This window comes from Pollicipes pollicipes, unplaced genomic scaffold (genome assembly GCF_011947565.3).
Source record: "Pollicipes pollicipes isolate AB1234 unplaced genomic scaffold, Ppol_2.1 Scaffold_3447;HRSCAF=4054_pilon_pilon_pilon, whole genome shotgun sequence".
NCBI lineage: Eukaryota > Metazoa > Arthropoda > Thecostraca > Pollicipedomorpha > Pollicipedidae > Pollicipes > Pollicipes pollicipes.
Window position 1 is genome coordinate 10,316,547 of NW_023596297.1, and position 17,260 is coordinate 10,333,806.

Consider the following 17,260-nt stretch of genomic DNA (forward strand, 5'->3'; position numbering starts at 1 on the left):
AAGGGGCAGATGGACGTTATCACTGTGGAATGCTCCGCCCAATGCCATCTCTTCCTTTGCTCACCCCGGGGAGGTGTGCAGAGCGAGACCAAAGCATCACCTGGATGCATTGTTGTGTTCAGATTTTCTGGGGAGTTAAGTTCGCCAGCGCCTCCATATTCATCTTCATGTTATCTGTGGCTAGTGCCGTCGCCGCGACCAGCGGGTGGCGCACTTACGCAGAAAACTGCGAAATCCTCATCAATGAATGGCCTGTCACAAGGCCAGATTCATGACGCTTTGAAGCCGTTGATCGCCCTCTCCATGGTGGCTGCTTTGATGTGAGGAGTCCCTAAGATCTGGACCGCCTCATACTTGAGTGCGCATCCAGCTGTCCATGGAGTTGTTTTACAGACTCTTGAGTTAAAATATGCTGCATCACGCCACATCACGTGGATGCATCCGGTGAGTGCATTGTGGTGGTAGCGTGATGATGATAACACCGTGTTCTCGAACCATGTCCATAACTTCTATGGACTTATGACTGCGGTGACCATCCAATATCACCAGGTGCCTATCTTCTAAGGAGGTCTTTACCAGAACCGCCTCATCTGAGGTCGGTTGAAGCCCACAGCACAGGCAGCACCCCCAACCTCTGGACTCCTTAAAGATAGATGTGGATGGCGAAGCAGAAATCCATGGAATCAGTCTTCGCCCGCTTTCTTGCTACCGAGTTTCCAGGCCAGGTTTTTCAGCGAACGCACATGCCAGACGACGCAAGGCGAGAGATGTCAGGCCAAAGAGGAGCTTCTTGATCAGCTGAATCTTGCTGGCATTCAAATGGTTTTGTAACATCAGTGAACCATCCCAGGTTTCTTGAGGCCGAAACCTTGGCATTCCGATGGCATCGCAGCACCTGAGGTCTTGTCACCCTGAGTCTGTCTGTTGGTCACCCTGAGGATTTTTCTTGCAGTCTTGTATGTCCTTGAAGCCTGGTGAGATGTTCCGTGGTGCAAGGCCTGGAGTGCTAGTTCAAGACCTTGCTGGCCGTAAGCGCCCCTATCAGTTGTCCTGGCTCTCGTTCGCCCGACATCGTACCACACGCTGACAAACCGACACAAATGAGTCAGAATTGGTTAATCATGGAATAGATATAGAAGCGATGCGATCAGGACTAGGACGACCGCACCACTCCCCTCCCCCAAAGATACCTAAAGAGGAGGTCGAACCACAGACATCCATATCCCTGGGTGTCCAATAATTGCCTTTATGGCCTTCAGGTGGGAAAAGCTGCCATGACAATAAAAGTCGATGTGCACATCGACCGAACGGAAATGCATGTTGTGTGGAGGGGTAAGATGCCCCGGGTTGGGTAAGACGTCCCGGGGCATCTTACCGAACTTTGTAGGGGGCGTCTTATACACACACGTACAAAACTAAACACACAGAGTTCCCTAAAATTCTACAATGATAGCGGGGGGGGGGGGGGGGTTAGTCCGGCCAAAAACAAGGTAAGTATTACTATTTTAGGAAAAATAGTAAGCGTTGTACATACATGAATTTAACCAATTATTCACATCTTCACTGATGCGTTTTTCATAAACGCCCAAAAATCAAAGCATAGTACCAGCTGTTACGGCGCGACACCGCGGACACCAATTTTTGCTCCAATAATAAATCCGGCATCGTCCATGACTCAAGCGCATAAAAACCCATCTCAGTACATAGATCGACAGCCTGAGGGGAGGGGAGGTCTTACCTACCGGGGCCTCTTTCCCCACTCTCCCCCACGATGTATGCACTTTGTTATCCGTATCTGAGCGTATGTATGTACGCGTTGAGCGTTTAAGTTGGCAGCAATCGCATGTGTTCAGTCGTAGGTGTTAGGTGCAATGCTATTGAGTGCCTGATACGGATCTGATACCACCGTAGACTTCTGCCGCAGACGACCCTGCCCTTCCAGCGGGGGCCACAGCATCGGCCCCACTACAAACGGTGCGACCGACAGAAGCGCGACGGCATGAGCTCTACGCCACATTACTTCTACTGCAAAAGCTTCTACAGTCTTCATTTATACGCATCATTATTTTAACTATAAACAATTCTGCAATGTACATTTATATGTAACATTTCTTCTATTGAAAGCATTCATGCACGACATTTGCGCTTCACAGCAAAAAATACGCTTCAAACATTTACATCCGACATTAAAGCTACTGCAAAAACTTCAGCCGTCTTTTGTTTGTATGCGATATTGATTCCATTGTCGGCATTTATTTGAGACCCTTGTGCCAAACGATAAAACTCATGCCCCAAAACCTATATGCGCCATTACATATGCTGCAAAAGCTTCGATAGCTTTTAACTGTCTTCGACTGCTAATTATTATATGTGATGTTGTGCTACACGGTAAAATGCATGCTTCAAAATCTTATATTCGTTATTGTCTCTGCTGCAAAAAATTATGCGGTCTTTAGTCGTGCGCAATATTGTATCGGCTGCCAGTATTTCTATACGGCATCACTTGTACATGTAAAACTTATGCTTCAACAGTTTGCTTGCTAGGACACCAGTATATAGGTGGTGCATCATCAAAATCCTGGAGGCAGCCTGCAAATGAAGACAATTGGAAGGACAAATCAGCCTAGAGGTGGCCACCCCACTGGTGTTGTAGCATCGCATGTTGGAACTTACTGCTACTAGAGTGATTCCTATGATCTACGTTCATGACTTCTACAAAATTTACTGGTCCGCGATACTTATGTTGCTCCGAAATGAAAGCTTTGTTTCCCCTTCACGAAGTGATTTTGGCACCCTGAATGGGCACCAAATACCCATGGCGAGGGCGTGGCCCCATGGCCCCCTCTGGATCCCCGCCAGGACGACCAAGACGATGATGAAGATGAACGGGCACGGAGATGTGAGGTTCCAAGGACCGTCGGCGGGAAATCGAACCCAGATATGGCACCTGGACAAAACGTCGTTACTAACTGGGCTAATACACCCATTTGTGGTCGTTGTTGCAAGGCTCAGCCAACCCCGAAGGGCATGTCGTGATCTATGGTAACAAGTTGATGTGGCGCGGCGAATCTATCCGCCGCGGGATATATCTTTTCCTTCGCCATGCGTGAGCACGCCCTTTTTACCACGCGTGGCCCGAGTGCTCACTCCGGACGGGTGCGCCAGAACAGTCCATGATGGGCGGACCTTCATGTGCGCCGACCCCGTCGAAGAGAGGCATCTTTTCCACGGACAGTTGATTCGGATTCGGGCTCGGACTGGATCGCCCCGGCGCGCACCGACGGCAGGGCGCTCGGCGCTCGCACATCTACAGCGTATGAGCCCGACGGATGAATCGCTGACCCTCCGGCGGGCCACCGAGACCCCTGGCCCGCTTATTCTCGTTGTGTAATAATGCGCAGAATTTAAAAGAAGTTGAAGAAAACAATGCTTGAAAGGATTTTTTAGATGTCGTACTCGCTCATTATTTCTGATTCGCTACATGCCGTGAGGTCTTCTCGCAACTTGCATCTTATTGTCAAATAAGCCCACCATATATATGAGCGTGTTTCTCAGGTAGGGCACATCAGTCTTTTGTGTTCGGATGAGGCAGGACCGTCATTGTAGTCGGGTCCATGTTTCTAGAACACATACTTACCTTGCACAATGTGCTGGGAGTGACCGACAAATCTTTCATGGGCTTAATAGAATGATTTCATCATGACGGCCTTCAATGCGTCACAGATGCTGTACTCAATGACTCCTCGCAGGCAGGGAAGGAGAAAGACCTATGCCGCACGTAGGCAATGACTCCTCGTGGGCAGCCGAGGAGGAAGTCCTATTCTATACGTAGGAAGTTGCAGCCGTGATTGAAGGCCCCGCGCCCTGCAGAAGTTAGGTAGTTGGCTCTTGATCAATCTTTCCGCGACTCACAGACGTGGAAGAACGCATTTTACACGTCGGTGGCTGCTAGTGAGGTAATCAGTAGCACGAATAAGGGTACCGCTGATGGATTCACGACCTACAAGATTATCGGATCCGCTTCTCAGCTGTCTTCCAGCAACTCTCAGAAGGTGGATGCCTGAAACCTGTTGGGCTGCCGGTGGTGACCGCGTCAAATTCCGCGAACGTGTCGAACAGACAGTTTCGCGGAATGTGGCGAGTCTTGATTGATTGATTCTTCCATTGGTCGATGACCTTGCCGTCACAGATGAGGACTTGCTGCAATGACCACGTGTCTGTGTCTGACCTTGGCACCAGCTGTCATCGTGCTGTCTATCGTATTTTGGAATGAAGTAAAGCAAGCAAACAAACCAGCAGTGAATTCGGTCACTGAGGACATCGTCGTTAAAACTTTTCTAAGCTACTCCAGAAAGCAAGGTTCACAGAGCCGATGAGTGGTTCCAGCTGTAGCGTGTCTTAAGCGGACTTGAGATGCCGGCTGACGAGGGTTTACGGCATCGTCAAGCAGCGATGGAGAATGGAGGTTAAGGGGTGACGCAAAACATCAAAATAACGAGCCCGAAAAGACCTTGGTATACCTGTCGGAGATGTTCGGCATAACATCAAGGTCGCGGCTATTGGTCTGTAGATAGGGACCCAAACTATTGTCAAAAGTTGTTCACAGAGCATCTGGCTGCCGACTGGTCACACACTCTCTGTTGACCGGTTGGATGCTACGTGCCCGGGTGGGATGGGGATGAGGCAGGACGGTGGGCGTGGGCGGGAGGGGGAGGGTGGTGGTAGTGAGACTTGGGGCGGAAAAAAGGACGCGAAGAAAAAGTATGCATAGCAATTGTGTGCAGGATAAAGTACTTGTGTCGTATGTTCGTCAGAACAAAGTACGTAGGGTATAAACGGCAATAATGAAAGTACGTATGGATAAAGATTGTGTGGTGAAATGCTTACCAACAGAAAGTTCGCAACGAAAATAGTTAACCTTCGCGCAAATGTTGGCATGAAAAAATGTCGTAAGCGATTGTTTGAAGCCAAGCTGTTCTGACGCCATTGCTAGTCAAGGATAACGCACGTTTGACAAAAGTGCGTAAGCACAGGCTCGTATTTAAGTTCGCAATTCAGCACCTGATGTTAGTGCACAAAGTCATTCAGAAGATCGGCGACAGGGGTGAAGCCAATCTAATACTACGTAAGCAAAACTTCGTATGCAGATGTATACTAAATTCTGGAGTGCATGCATATCTTCATTATTGGCGTCAGATGACGGATGAATGGTCACTTCGGGCTCACCACATCCCGTCGACTGGGGAGAGGAGGGCGTGGAAGTTGGCGGTGGACGTTAACAACTGGATAGGTCAGGTCAATTATCATGACTCAGCTAACTCTTTATGGCATGGAGTTTAACGGTCTGATGCGACCAGCAAATTAACTTGAATCGATTGGGGTAGTGCGATGTGGCCGTGGGATGTAGTCAAAAACATGTGCACTGCAGACCACCCGTCGAGTTTGTTGCATTCCAACTTTGTCCTTCACCCTGACGACGTCTTTGTCAACAACTTCGCCTGATGCCCTTGGGCGCATTACTGAGACGCCAGCTGACAGACTCGGCGGGTCAGCTCGCTTGTGGAATGCGGCGGGCAGACGCGCCAGTGACACCCGGCGTACGGTTGCTTATATAGAGTAAATCGGAGTCCAGAGAGAATGACGCACCTGCTGGACCTGCTCTGATGCACACTCTTTGATTAGGACTCTTTGCACCCAACCCGACCTTTCCCGGAACACCATTTCTAAACTGCATACCGGATAGAGCTAGAAATTACTACAATTCCTATCTTAGATCATCCCCGGACATGGATGCAGGAAAGAGGTGGAGGAGTTGGGCCATGGGCCGACACTTTTCAAGGGGGGAGGCAGCACTGCTAACTGCTCTCCATTTTTCATATTTAATTTGTATTTAGCTTACTCTTGCATTATCTTATATATGTTGGTTTGTTGGTTTACCCAGTTCACCGGCCATGTTCCTCAAACCGCACTGGACACCATTACATGTGGACATGTGGTAAATGGCAGCATCTTATCCTATCATATACAGCGAACTGATATACGTCGAAGCAAACTCGAGGTTCCTCTAGTGCCAAAGACTCTGTTCTGTCTTTTTGTATAGCCTTGGTTCTTCTGCATGGCTGCTTACAGTCACCTCAACATACATGTATTCATGGTGCCTAAGGCCGCAAGGCCGACGCCGCGCGGCCTATGGAGACTGCAACGCCGGGCGTCAAGGTTGTAAGATTTGCGATTGCGCATGTTCAGAACCATGTTATATAATTCTTCTCAGTAATCCAGTCTGACCGCATGTTTATCATTTCCAAACAAACACAGGTAAGCCATGTCAATGTAAATTTTCGAGCCCACATTTCGATCTATAACCTACTTCCAATGGACCCTCAATATATCAGAAGACAGAACAACCTGGCCAAGCTTCTGTGTTCCATCGGTTTAGAAGGAGTCCACTGAACCACTGTTAAGTGAAAAGCGCCAGTGATCTATTCCATACAGTTGTTCAGCACCTCACTTCTGCAATTTGTTGACTTCAAAATACTGACAACTGATTTCGCGGCAACTTCTGGTTTCCGTTTCTATTCTGGTTCAAAGGTAAAAATGACAATAACAAACAGTGCCCCTCGTCAACAAGTGAGCTTTTCCAGCGACTTTTTCCAGACGGGGGGGGGGGGGACTTTCACCATCAGAAGGGCTTTATCAAACCTGCCCCCCTGGCGAGGCCCGTTAACAACTGAGCTGTATCCAACATTTTTTTTTTCGGGGGGGGGGGAGGTGTCACCATCAGAGGGGTTTTGTCAACCCTGTGCTTCCTTTGGCAAGGCTCTGGCTACACCCTTGCCTACATACAAAAGCAGATCAAGTTGGCTACTTTGAATTAAGGATAAATAAGTGCCCGGTGGACCAATTCATGCCTGAGGCACGTAGCTTCCCGAAATGCTATTTTCTGCTGTGGTGTGGTGTCAACAAAGATAATTCGGAAATGGGAACTGTAGCAGGTGTCCATTCTGTGCGTTACACGCCAATAAGCAGTGATGCTGATTCATAAACATGCAGCAAAACAGTCATACGATCAGTTTGCAGTCAGTCATGGGTGAGACGGCCGGGTCAGGGCAGTGGTCGCCGACGGCAGACGAGAACAGGGCTCAGATAAGGAACATCTAATAGAAAGGCCTTCGTTCTGTGACTTGGTTTTTACAGGAGAAACTCCGGTTTGATAGTTTTCGCCACATTGTTTTTGTCAGTTAGCATTTGAAGCTTCCGACCATGTTTCCGCTTAAAATGCTGCGACAACCCTTATCTCTTGGAAAGCAGCCGTCAAAACCTAAGCGCATGAAAACTGGCACACCATTGGCCGTTGATTTACATTCCAAATTCTGACCAGCCTGTGCTCAGGCTGCATTTTGGCATTACCCTGAGAAGGCAGGTATCTCCCCAATTATCAAAAATGTCTACCTGCTCTTACAATGCCGCCTGCTGAAATAAACGGATTATCTTGGGAAGCTGGGTAATCTTATTTGCCGAATGACAGATGGGTTGGAAAGGCAAGATTATTTACCAGAGGGAGGCAGCTGTAGATGTATGGGCATCTAACACGGCAACCATGCCATCTAATCATTTCCAAAATGTGTTACGTGAACTAAGAGCCAAAAATGTTCTCTCCCTCTCTCTCTCTCTTTTTCTTCTCTTCTCTCTCTCTTCTCTCTCTCTCTCTTTCTCTCTCTTCTTCCTCCTCTTCCTCTCTCTCTCTCCTCTTCTCTCTCTCTCCTCTCTCTCTCTCTCTCTCTCTCTCTCCCTCTCTCTCTCTCTACTCTCTCCTCTCTCTCTCTCTCTTCTCCTCTCTCCTCTCTCTCTCTCTCTCTCTCTCTCTCTCTCTCTTCTCTCTCTCTATCCTCTCTCTCTCTCTCTCTCTCTCTCTCTCTCTCTCTCTCTCTTCTCTCTCTCTCTCTCTCTCTCTTCTCTCTCTCTCTCTCTCTCTCTCTCTCTCTCTCTCTCTCTCTCTCTCTCTCTCTCCTCTCCTCTCTCTCTCTCTCTCTCTCTTCTCTCTCTCTCTCTCTCTCTCTCTCTCTCTCTCTCTCTCTCTCTCTCTCTCTCTCTCTCTCTCTCTCTCTCTCTCTCTCTCTCTCTCTCTCTCTCTCTTCTCTCTCTCTCTCTCTCTCGCTCTCTCTCTTCTCTCTTCTCTCTCTCTCTCTTCTCTCTCTCTCTCTCTCCTCTCTCTCTCTCCCCCCCCTACCCCGTCACTGCGCCCAGTAAAAGTTGTACTGAGTCTGCGCCAACCATTTTTGAGATGTTCCCACGCCCATGCCCCGGATACAAAATTTCAGCGAAATCAAACAGCCGCTGGTGCATGATTTCGTACCCTGTTAATCGGTCTGTGCCAGAACTCTTCACCCATAAGCATCATCCACGATACCGGAGTCCACTTTCTCTATACACCGTCAAAGGCGTGATGTTCATCAATGTCCACTAATATTCATCAATGTCGGAAAAAGGGTGCACCCATAAACCCACGGTTCTGCGGCTATGTTGCTCAGGAGCCTTTACGCACGAATTGTTGTCAAACCAACCTAACTCATAGATTCAACTGAATATGTACTACGAACCGACGAACCGACGTCCGGCGTCGTTTTGTCCCTACAAACTTTCGTGAACATGCAAACATTTTCCATACGTACTTTATACCATGCAAGCACTTGCTCACGAACTTCTGCGTGCGTACTTGTGCCAGATAGATTTTATACCTTACGCACATTTGCTTACGAACAGTTTCGTACGTTTTTATGCATACACACTTTTTCCATATGTACTTCCATTATAAAACCAGGGCGGGGTAGGGAGTGGGGGTCGCGCAGTTTCGACTACTCAAAAATCTGAAAAACCTTACAAAGCTAGATACACAACATTGAGTAGGTGAGCTTGTATGTGAGCTGAACTGTGCAAATTTTAATGTCATACGGATCAAACCCTAGATCGCGGTGTCCAAAGTGCCCTGGGACTTCCTCATACAAACATCTTTAGTCTAAATGCCATTCTAAGCAAAAAGTCATTGGTGCCTATTTCAGACCAGTGACATTATGTGACTTGCAGATGTCACGGTGGCGTAAAAACGGCTTCTAGATTGTTTGGGTCTTGAACTGCAATAGGCGTCAAGGATTAAGCTAGGCGGTGTGTTCCTAAGAATTAAAGGTCGATCCGAGCTTTGTTATCCCAGTGACGTCCCTTGACAACAACTTCTGACCTTCATGAGTGTTGACATTCAAATTCTTAACTTCTAGGCCTTCATGCTGTTGACGTCCCTGTAATCAAAAACTTTGAAATAACCGGGAATAACTATCTTTTAAAGGGAGTATCCTACCTTTTTGTACCTTTCACTTGTTGTTGCGTCAGACGTGCACGATCTGATCAGTAGCACCAATTTTCTCGAAATCCTTCTGAAAAGCTCAGAATTTTGATTTGAAGTAGCCGACCCTGCTGGAGAACTATCATTTGACTTCCTGCTCACTTCTTTGGGAGTAATGCATTTAATTTGCCTTGTTTTTCCAACTGTGTTCTGTGTAATGATGCTACACAAATATGAAACACTGTTAGGACAAGAGACCTCACAAAACTAAAGCCCTTATCACGTGAATTTGACGGAACTTCATACGATGGCTTTCATTTCTCTCCTAAGGGGTTTGTCACGGTGGCTCTTTTCGAAGCGCCCTTTGGCTTTGGTAATGGGTGTATCACATGTTCCATGTGACGCAGTGGCTTAAACTTTAACTTCTTAAACTTTCATGTGACGCACTGACATCCATATTCTCAGAAACAGCCCGTTGCCCGCTGGGCCAACGCAAACGTTCTTTTGTTCGCGCCAGTAGATGTGAGCGCGGTGGGTTTCATGACGCCGGTGGTCACAACTGCAAGGAAGAGGTGTGGCAACACTGGGTAGTACTATTTCAAAGCGTGTACAGCGTAATTTGGACTAGAAAATAACTAAAATTGTTACCATTATTACATATTGACGGTATCGCATGTTTCACAAGAGTATTGTTTTAGAAATATGCCCTGAAGGTGGAACACTCCCTTTAAAGAGAGCTCTCTATTAAAAAAGAGCTCGGTGCTGGGCTTGGTCTGGCTTTTATAACTGGATTAAAGTCAACGAGGTTAGTTTAAATTCTTAATTCAAGTGTGCAATTGCCTAAGAAACCATCTCAAAGAGTCAAATACATATGACTTCGTCTAACACTTCGTCGTAGTATCAGATTGGATGATTCCCTAAGAATTGCCTTCACTGACGACCATGGCCTCAGTCTGATCTGCCAAAGCCAAGCAGCCTTACAATATACATCTAATTATATACACAAAAAGATCGGGCATTCATTTGTCTACAAGTGTGCAAAGATCTGCGTGGGTTAGCCGCTCAATTCGGTAGCTATTATGGATAGACCTTCAGGGGGTCAAATGACCCCCCCCAAGTGTGTGTTAATGAGCTGGGTTGAGAAGTAGTCGAAAAATGCGTAACGCAACGAATGAGCAGCCCGTCAGGTTCTTTCTGTGGCGTCCACCTAGCTCCTATTTTGCCCGCACATTGATTACTGGTGATGACATCAGTGACGTCATAAAACATGTTGAAAGCGAAATTCCAATGTTACTCCCGGCTCCTTGTTTGGCGCCTAAGGCGTCTCAAGTGCGCCATTCCGTAATGGTCGGTTCCACTTTTTGTTGTTGCGGTTCAGGTGTTGCAATAGGTGCACTGCAGCGGTCGGGTAATTACGAGACAGGTGATTATGGCATAACATCATCTGCAAGTATTTCAATGGTCTTAAAGCCATTAATGACTGTTTTGGGCCAGCCCAGGCCCTATGCTGGTGGGCAACGCACGCAGTGCTGTTCTGCGTGTTGCTGGAACGACGCGTGGGAAAACGGACGGGTGTTGGTGTGGTAGTAACAGGGTTCGATTCCTCGCGTTGCCTCCTGTTTCTGCCCGGCCGAGAGGCGATGTCATGATGTTCAGCAGCTGACTGCGTTAAAAAGCTCCAATGATAATGACAATGGTATGGTTGTTGGCACTGCTAAATCGGGTGATGGAGGAACAGTTGATGCTTCAAAGAATGTATGCATTTTTCACACACACCGAGGAGCCACAAGATGGAAAGTTGTATGATTTGAGACCTTTACCAGGTTGACTAGGTTGAACTCCATGTGAATTAAACCTCGAGAAAATTAATGTTAAGTATAATTAAGTATAATAATATAGTTTTCAGTAAGTATGCTTTGTCAGCTAGTAGTTCAAGCAAAAAGAATGGCTGGTTTGGTCTCTGATTCTGATTCCAACAAATTTCTTACAATCACATGCAGATCATGATTTGAGCTATCTGCAAATAAGACTTCATAAATCTAGAAATTCTAAAACCCAGTCATTTGCAATGGTTAGACCTTACCTTGTCTCATTTTATGTGTTAACCAGAATTTTGACCATGTTAAGATATTTCCAGTTATCTACACATGTGTGGCATGTTCAGAAAGGAAATGTCTGCATGGTCTGAAACATTAATGGTTCCTCCTGGAGCTATATATTTATGAGAAAGAGATAATAGTTTCAGCTATGTATTTTTAGAATACATTGCATGGTTATTCCATCCTCAGACTTTTTCTTGTCAACTTTGTTATAGCCAGATATACAAAAGATTAACCACATCTGAAATAATTGTAAGCACTGCCACACATTCTGGTTATGTCAGCAATCAAAAGTGCTGCTCTTCATCACTCAAATTTCCTCTGTCTTGCTGTGGACCCATGTAAATATACATGCTTTTCATATATTCATATATTCATCATTGGTCTAGGTCATCTAAATGATGGAATGAAATGAAATGTTGTTCTAAATCATGTGCAAGGGTAGGGATTTTCATGTCCTTTTCAAGTTGATATGTAACCAGCTGATTCACAAAGAATTTCCAAAGTCTTTTCTTTATGTTGAAACCAAATTGAATCACATTGAGCTCAAATCTGCAGGATTGCTTGCTTCTTATGCTTGTTTGCTGTGAGCTGTCAGATATTTTTCAGAATTGCGCCAGGCAGTTATGTAACATCTTTGGTGCTGCAGCCAAAACTTCTTAAGTATTTTTTGAGTGCTTCATCCTGCACAATGCAACTGTTGTGCATTTGCAATACAAATCTGTGATTGTTTTCCAAGGGCTCCTTTGTCAGCCAATACAGATGCATGCAACATTCTACTTGAGCATTTCATCAATTTCATGTTGAACACATGCACGATCAGCATGTTTGGTGCAGCCTAGTGATGCAAAGCTACATGCATTTTGGCATATTGGAAGGGCTGACAGACATGTTAGTATGGCTGCATATGCTAGGATGCTGTTAGTAACCACAAAGACTGTGTTGAAAAATTTTGATTCTAGGCAAATGGGATTCATCCTGCCATGATATTTCCCATTTGTTTTCTTTTATATCTATTTTGCAGTCATAAAATGCTTTTATTCATTCAGTGGGATTGAACATGTAACTGATCATTGTCAGCTGTCAACTATCAGCTGTCAACAATTTGCTCCTATCTTTTTGGATCCAGTGTATTTGTGGCAGGAAGATGCACATTCCCTGCATATATCAGGGTTTATCCATTTTACTATTTGCAATTCTCAGTGACCTTTCTGACATCAGTTCACCATACCAAAACAAAGGAAATTTCCTAAGATAATAAAACACCCTTAATTAGTCCCTAAAATATTGAATGGTCATGGGAGGCCTGTTACCATATCACAACCAGGCATGCCATCAAGCATGGTGCCATGATATCTTTGGAAGCTATGCTATGGAAGCTATGTGGCTAGTCCCAGCAGGACATTGTTGGGAGCTGTAAGGCCTGGCATTTGTGGTACCTGTAAACTCAAATATACAATGGCATTAATTAAAATGTTCATTCCTGTAGAAGCTTTGCACTTTTTGACATCACTGGATAAGCCAGGGTTGTACAGGGTTCGATTCCCCGCGGTGCCCGCCCTTCCTGCCAGGGTGAGAGGCAGGCGATGCCGTATAGCCTCAGCAGCTGAGTGCGTCATAAAGCCCCAATGACATGACATGACACATGATAAGCCAGGGTATAAAGATAATTTTTATGCTGAGTTGCACGAACCTGTTTGAACAGTTAGCCAGAATGATAAATGATCAGTGCCTTGCAGTTGCCCCATGAAATAGTGATCTGTAAAAGTTGGCAAATATTGTATGTGCTAGATTTGTAGGCACCACTTAACAATCAAACACAGCTACTGATGCATCACAACCAGCTAGCTGGTCAGCTAGTTAGAACATCAAACAACTTTGACATTACAAAAAGCATTTTGAGATACCCAAGGCAAGCAGATCACTGGATAGGTTGTACCACTACTACTTCTCTGCTCGCCATTACTCCTCTTTTGACGAGTGGTGGTGGTGTACAAAAACTGCCAGGAGTGCTTTCATACATGAGGAAAAAGTCGACTCCTGACAGTACGGGACAGGACCTGTTTGTCATCGTGCTATCCCGTACATGTCAGCCAGTCACATCTCACGTGATAGCCTCTCTCCGAAGATGCTCGGCTGATCTGGCTGCTGCCTGTCGGCCGGCAGGGAGCGGCCAGCCGCGATCAGCGCCATGAACGGCAACGTCGCCCACTGCGTGTCGACGGTCTCGCTGCCGGCGGGTCTGGACGTCAGCCTGGTGGGCGGCGGTGACCTGCGACAGGGCGGCGGCGACCTGCGACAGGGCGGCGGTGACCTGCGACAGGGCGGCGGCGACCTGCGACAGGGCGGCGGCGACCTGCGGCAGGGTGCCGCTCGGCAGCGCAAGTACAACTACTCGTTCAAGGAGAAGGACCTGCTGGTGACGCTGATCGAGCGGCACGGCGACGTGGTCGAGTCGCGCACCGGCGACGGCGTCACCAGCGAGCAAAAGGTGGCTGCCTGGACCGACATCCAGGCGCGCTTCAACGAGCTCAACGACTCGGCGCTGGAACGCAGCATCACCGAGCTCAAGAAGTGCTACTGGAACCTGAAGCAGAAGACGAAGAAGGCGCTGGACGCGGGCCGCGAGGCAGGCGGCACGGCCCGTGTGGACCGCGTACTGTGGCGGATCGCGCAGCTGGCGCCCGAGCAGTTCGAGGGTCTACTGGACATCCACTGCGAGGTGGTGGACGCGCCGCCCGAGCACGAGGCCAAGCCACAGATCGGTGAGCGCTGGCCACGCGGCGGCACGGGCGCTGCTTTGGCGGTGCGGGAAATTGATGCATAGTGTCGCTATCTGCCTCCTGGTCTGTGCTGCCTATGCGGCACGAACAGAGGCATCTTTTCCTGTTCTGTGCGGTGGAGGAGTTTGTGTCTAATCAGGTGCTTGCGTGATCTTGTGTTGAAACTAACAGTCGGTATACAAGTCGGTTGTTGCTGTTGCCTGCCGTTTAGTTAAGTGATCATCGGAAGAGCTGTCTTTGAGCACCTTCCAGACGCAGTTGACGGCTGTTTGGCAGTCAGCTCAGCAGCCGTGCGTCCGTCGCTGCCCACAGGCTCAGAGGCCCCTCGTCCGTCGCTGCCCACAGGCTCAGAGGCCTCGTGTCCGTCGCTGCCCACAGGCTCAGAGGCCTCGTGTCCGTCGTTGCCCACAGGCTCAGAGGCCGCGTGTCCGTCGCTGCCCACAGGCTCAGAAGCCGCGTGTTCGTCACTGCCCACAGGTTCAGAGGCGGCGCGACCGTCGCTGCCCACAGGCTCAGCACTGCCGGAGCCTCCGGACGCGTCCGACCTGGAGACGTCGGCCATGTCTCGTGAGGAGTCGCCGGGCCGCTGGCAGGGCAGCCAGCCGTCGCCGCCGGCAGAGCTGGACATGTACCCGATCCCGAGCGACTACCTGTCGGTGGAGCTGGGAGCGCCGCCCGAGCCGCCGCCACCCCCGCCGCCGCCGCCTCCGCCGCCGGCCGTCTCGCTGCCGGGTGGCGGGTGGCGGCCGCCGGGCGGGCTGTGGGTGCGGCCGATCGGGCCGCCGCCGCCGGCCGCGCTGCCCGACCTGCACCGGCTGGCCAACGGGCACGGCCTGCCGCCGGCGCTCTGCGAGCGCCTCTCCAGCCGGCTGGACGTGGGCGTGGCCAACGGCGGCGGCGAGCGGCGCGGCCTGAAGCGGCCACCGGAGCCGGCCGACGACGGCGAGGCGGCGCTCGAGCTGCGCCGGCTCGAGCACGAGTACAAGATGCGCCTGCTGCGCCGCGAGGCCGAGTACATGGCCGCCCGGCACTCGCTCGAGATGCAGGTGCTCGAGCAGCAGCGCGAGTTCTGGAGTGAGGCGCTGCAGAAGTCGCGGCGCGGCGCCGCGCCGCCCTACGGCCTCTAGGGCGTCCTCTCCCACATACACACACTTCCGCTCACTCGCTCGCTCTGTAACTGTTCAGTATTGACGTAGTGATACTACCGCAGGGAACTGTTGTGTGCTTCCGATGCACAAGCCTTGTTGAACGAGTCGCGATGGTCTGCGTAAACAGGACTGTTATGAACTGATATTATGCTCGACATTTGTACAAATCTGTACGTTTTACTACGCTTTGATAGACATTTTGTATACTTGATTTTCAGGAGAATAAACCGTACTATTTTTGCTGTGTGAGGTGGTTGAGCGTGAAGTCGGTAAAGGCGATAACGCGATAAATGATTTAAACTATGGTCCTGAGTGAATGTGTTCGCTGGTTTCATTACTGGCTCGTGACTTTAAATAGGCGACGTTAGCGCCATCTGCAAAACAGCGACGCGCGCTTGCCGTGCCGGGCACGTGGGAACACAGTGTGGTCACGGAACCGCAGCTCTGGAGTCCACACATGCGCACTTGCACCAGGGGAGTGTGATCCTGGCACGAGGTCCTGTCGAGGCACGTCCTGGCAAGTCCTGGCACGAGGTAGCTGAGGACGGACGTGAGGATTTTCTATGATTATCGTGCGGGTAATCCTGAGAGGTCTGCTGCTAAGGTCGGATTGGGTGACGGTTGGGAGTTGGGGACGAACGGGCCTGGGCAGACCTGGCAGTTTTAGTTGACGGCGTCTGTGTGTGCAATGATGTACGTTGTTTCGTTGGCTATTGGGAAAAGGCCAAATATGTCAGGCGAAGCTGATTTAAGGAAGGATAGACTGCATTTTATTCGTATTCGGCGCTGCAAGGAAGTCATACGATCAGGTAGTTTGTGTGCGTACTTAATTTATGATCAGGATTCATTCTTGATTACTTTTTGCGATCCAGCTCCATGGACCAATCCTGCCACTACACTGCTGTGACGTCAGGCCCTCTCTTCATTGATGTGCAGTATTCTTCCTTCATTCCTGCCACGCTGTGTCCTCTCATCTTACGCGCTGTCTGGCCGAGCCTCCATCTTGCGTGAAGCCAATCCTTCACCGCTGTCGGTCTCTGGCGGAGTGCGGCCTCCTGCCGCTGCTGTCCCCAGCCCCCATCGGACACCCGCAGGGGCCGTCTGCAGTACTGCCGCGGCCAGTACAGAACGGCCGGGCTCTGTGTACCTGACATATGACGGCAGGGTGCTTTGCGAGACAAGCAGTGGGCGTCTGGGGGCCAGACGCATTGATACATCGGGTCGTAGTTAAATGCCTGGGAAGATCAGCATGCTTTCTTTATTCGTTTGGTATATTTTTTTTGCATTGTGATCTTTCTTTAAGCTGCACTAATACTGCAGTCATTGTTTGCATGAGCACCATGGGAGGCGAATAGGCGGAAGTAGTGTTCCCGTCTCGGCAACATTTTCGTCCGTAGGCTACACTTGAAGGCGAGCAGCCGACTTTCGTTCAGTTGATCGGAATTTGTTGGATATCAATCGAAGATAGCATACCGTACCTTCCTCCGTATCCAGTTCAAAGACAGACATAGAGTCCAGCAAACTTGATTCCTATAAGGTTAGGTGACCATGTCAGTAAACCCCTTCCATCCTCTCGAAATCCAAACCGAAGGCAAGGAAGCGTGTGTTGTGCGGAACGAACGCATGGGATTCGTATATGGGTGGTGTTACTACAATCCGACCACTCCTCCGCGTTAACAGTTCTCGTATCCTGGCGCAGTTTAGATGTACATATTTATACAGTCTTGTCGTGGAGCCTATTGCGGCCTTTTTATGATATGGGGACAGGTTACTTAGACTTCCTCATTTATTTCCTTTCTGCAGGGCTTTAATGAGCGCTGACGTAAGAGCCTCCACGCCAGGGAGGAGACCGATGTTTGGCGTATCCCTCAGGGGGCCTTCGGATCGATCAGGGGT

The 17,260-nt window shown here is 49.0% G+C and overlaps 1 protein-coding gene across 1 annotated transcript; it reads left to right on the forward strand.

Annotated features, from left to right (window-relative positions):
- Positions 1–10,673: 10,673 nt before the first annotated feature.
- On the forward strand, positions 10,674–16,522 carry LOC119091604 (uncharacterized). Its single transcript, XM_037214412.1, has 4 exons — positions 10,674–10,757; positions 13,600–14,198; positions 14,694–14,898; positions 16,459–16,522. Exons 2-4 carry the CDS (start codon positions 13,625–13,627, stop codon positions 16,520–16,522), a joined length of 843 nt encoding a protein of 280 aa, XP_037070307.1. The 5' UTR covers positions 10,674–10,757; positions 13,600–13,624.
- Positions 16,523–17,260: the final 738 nt, after the last annotated feature.

What these genes read in the sequence shown, in the direction of transcription:
- LOC119091604 (XM_037214412.1), top strand. Translation starts at nt 13,625, where the DNA reads ATGAACGGCAACGTCGCCCACTGCGTGTCGACGGTCTCGCTGCCGGCG. An exon ending in CGAGGCCAAGCCACAGATCG is followed by an intron (nt 14,199 to 14,693) that starts GTGAGCGCTGGC and finishes CACTGCCCACAG; the next exon opens with GTTCAGAGGCGGCGCGACCG. An exon ending in CTGGGAGCGCCGCCCGAGCC is followed by an intron (nt 14,899 to 16,458) that starts GCCGCCACCCCC and finishes GGACACCCGCAG; the next exon opens with GGGCCGTCTGCAGTACTGCC.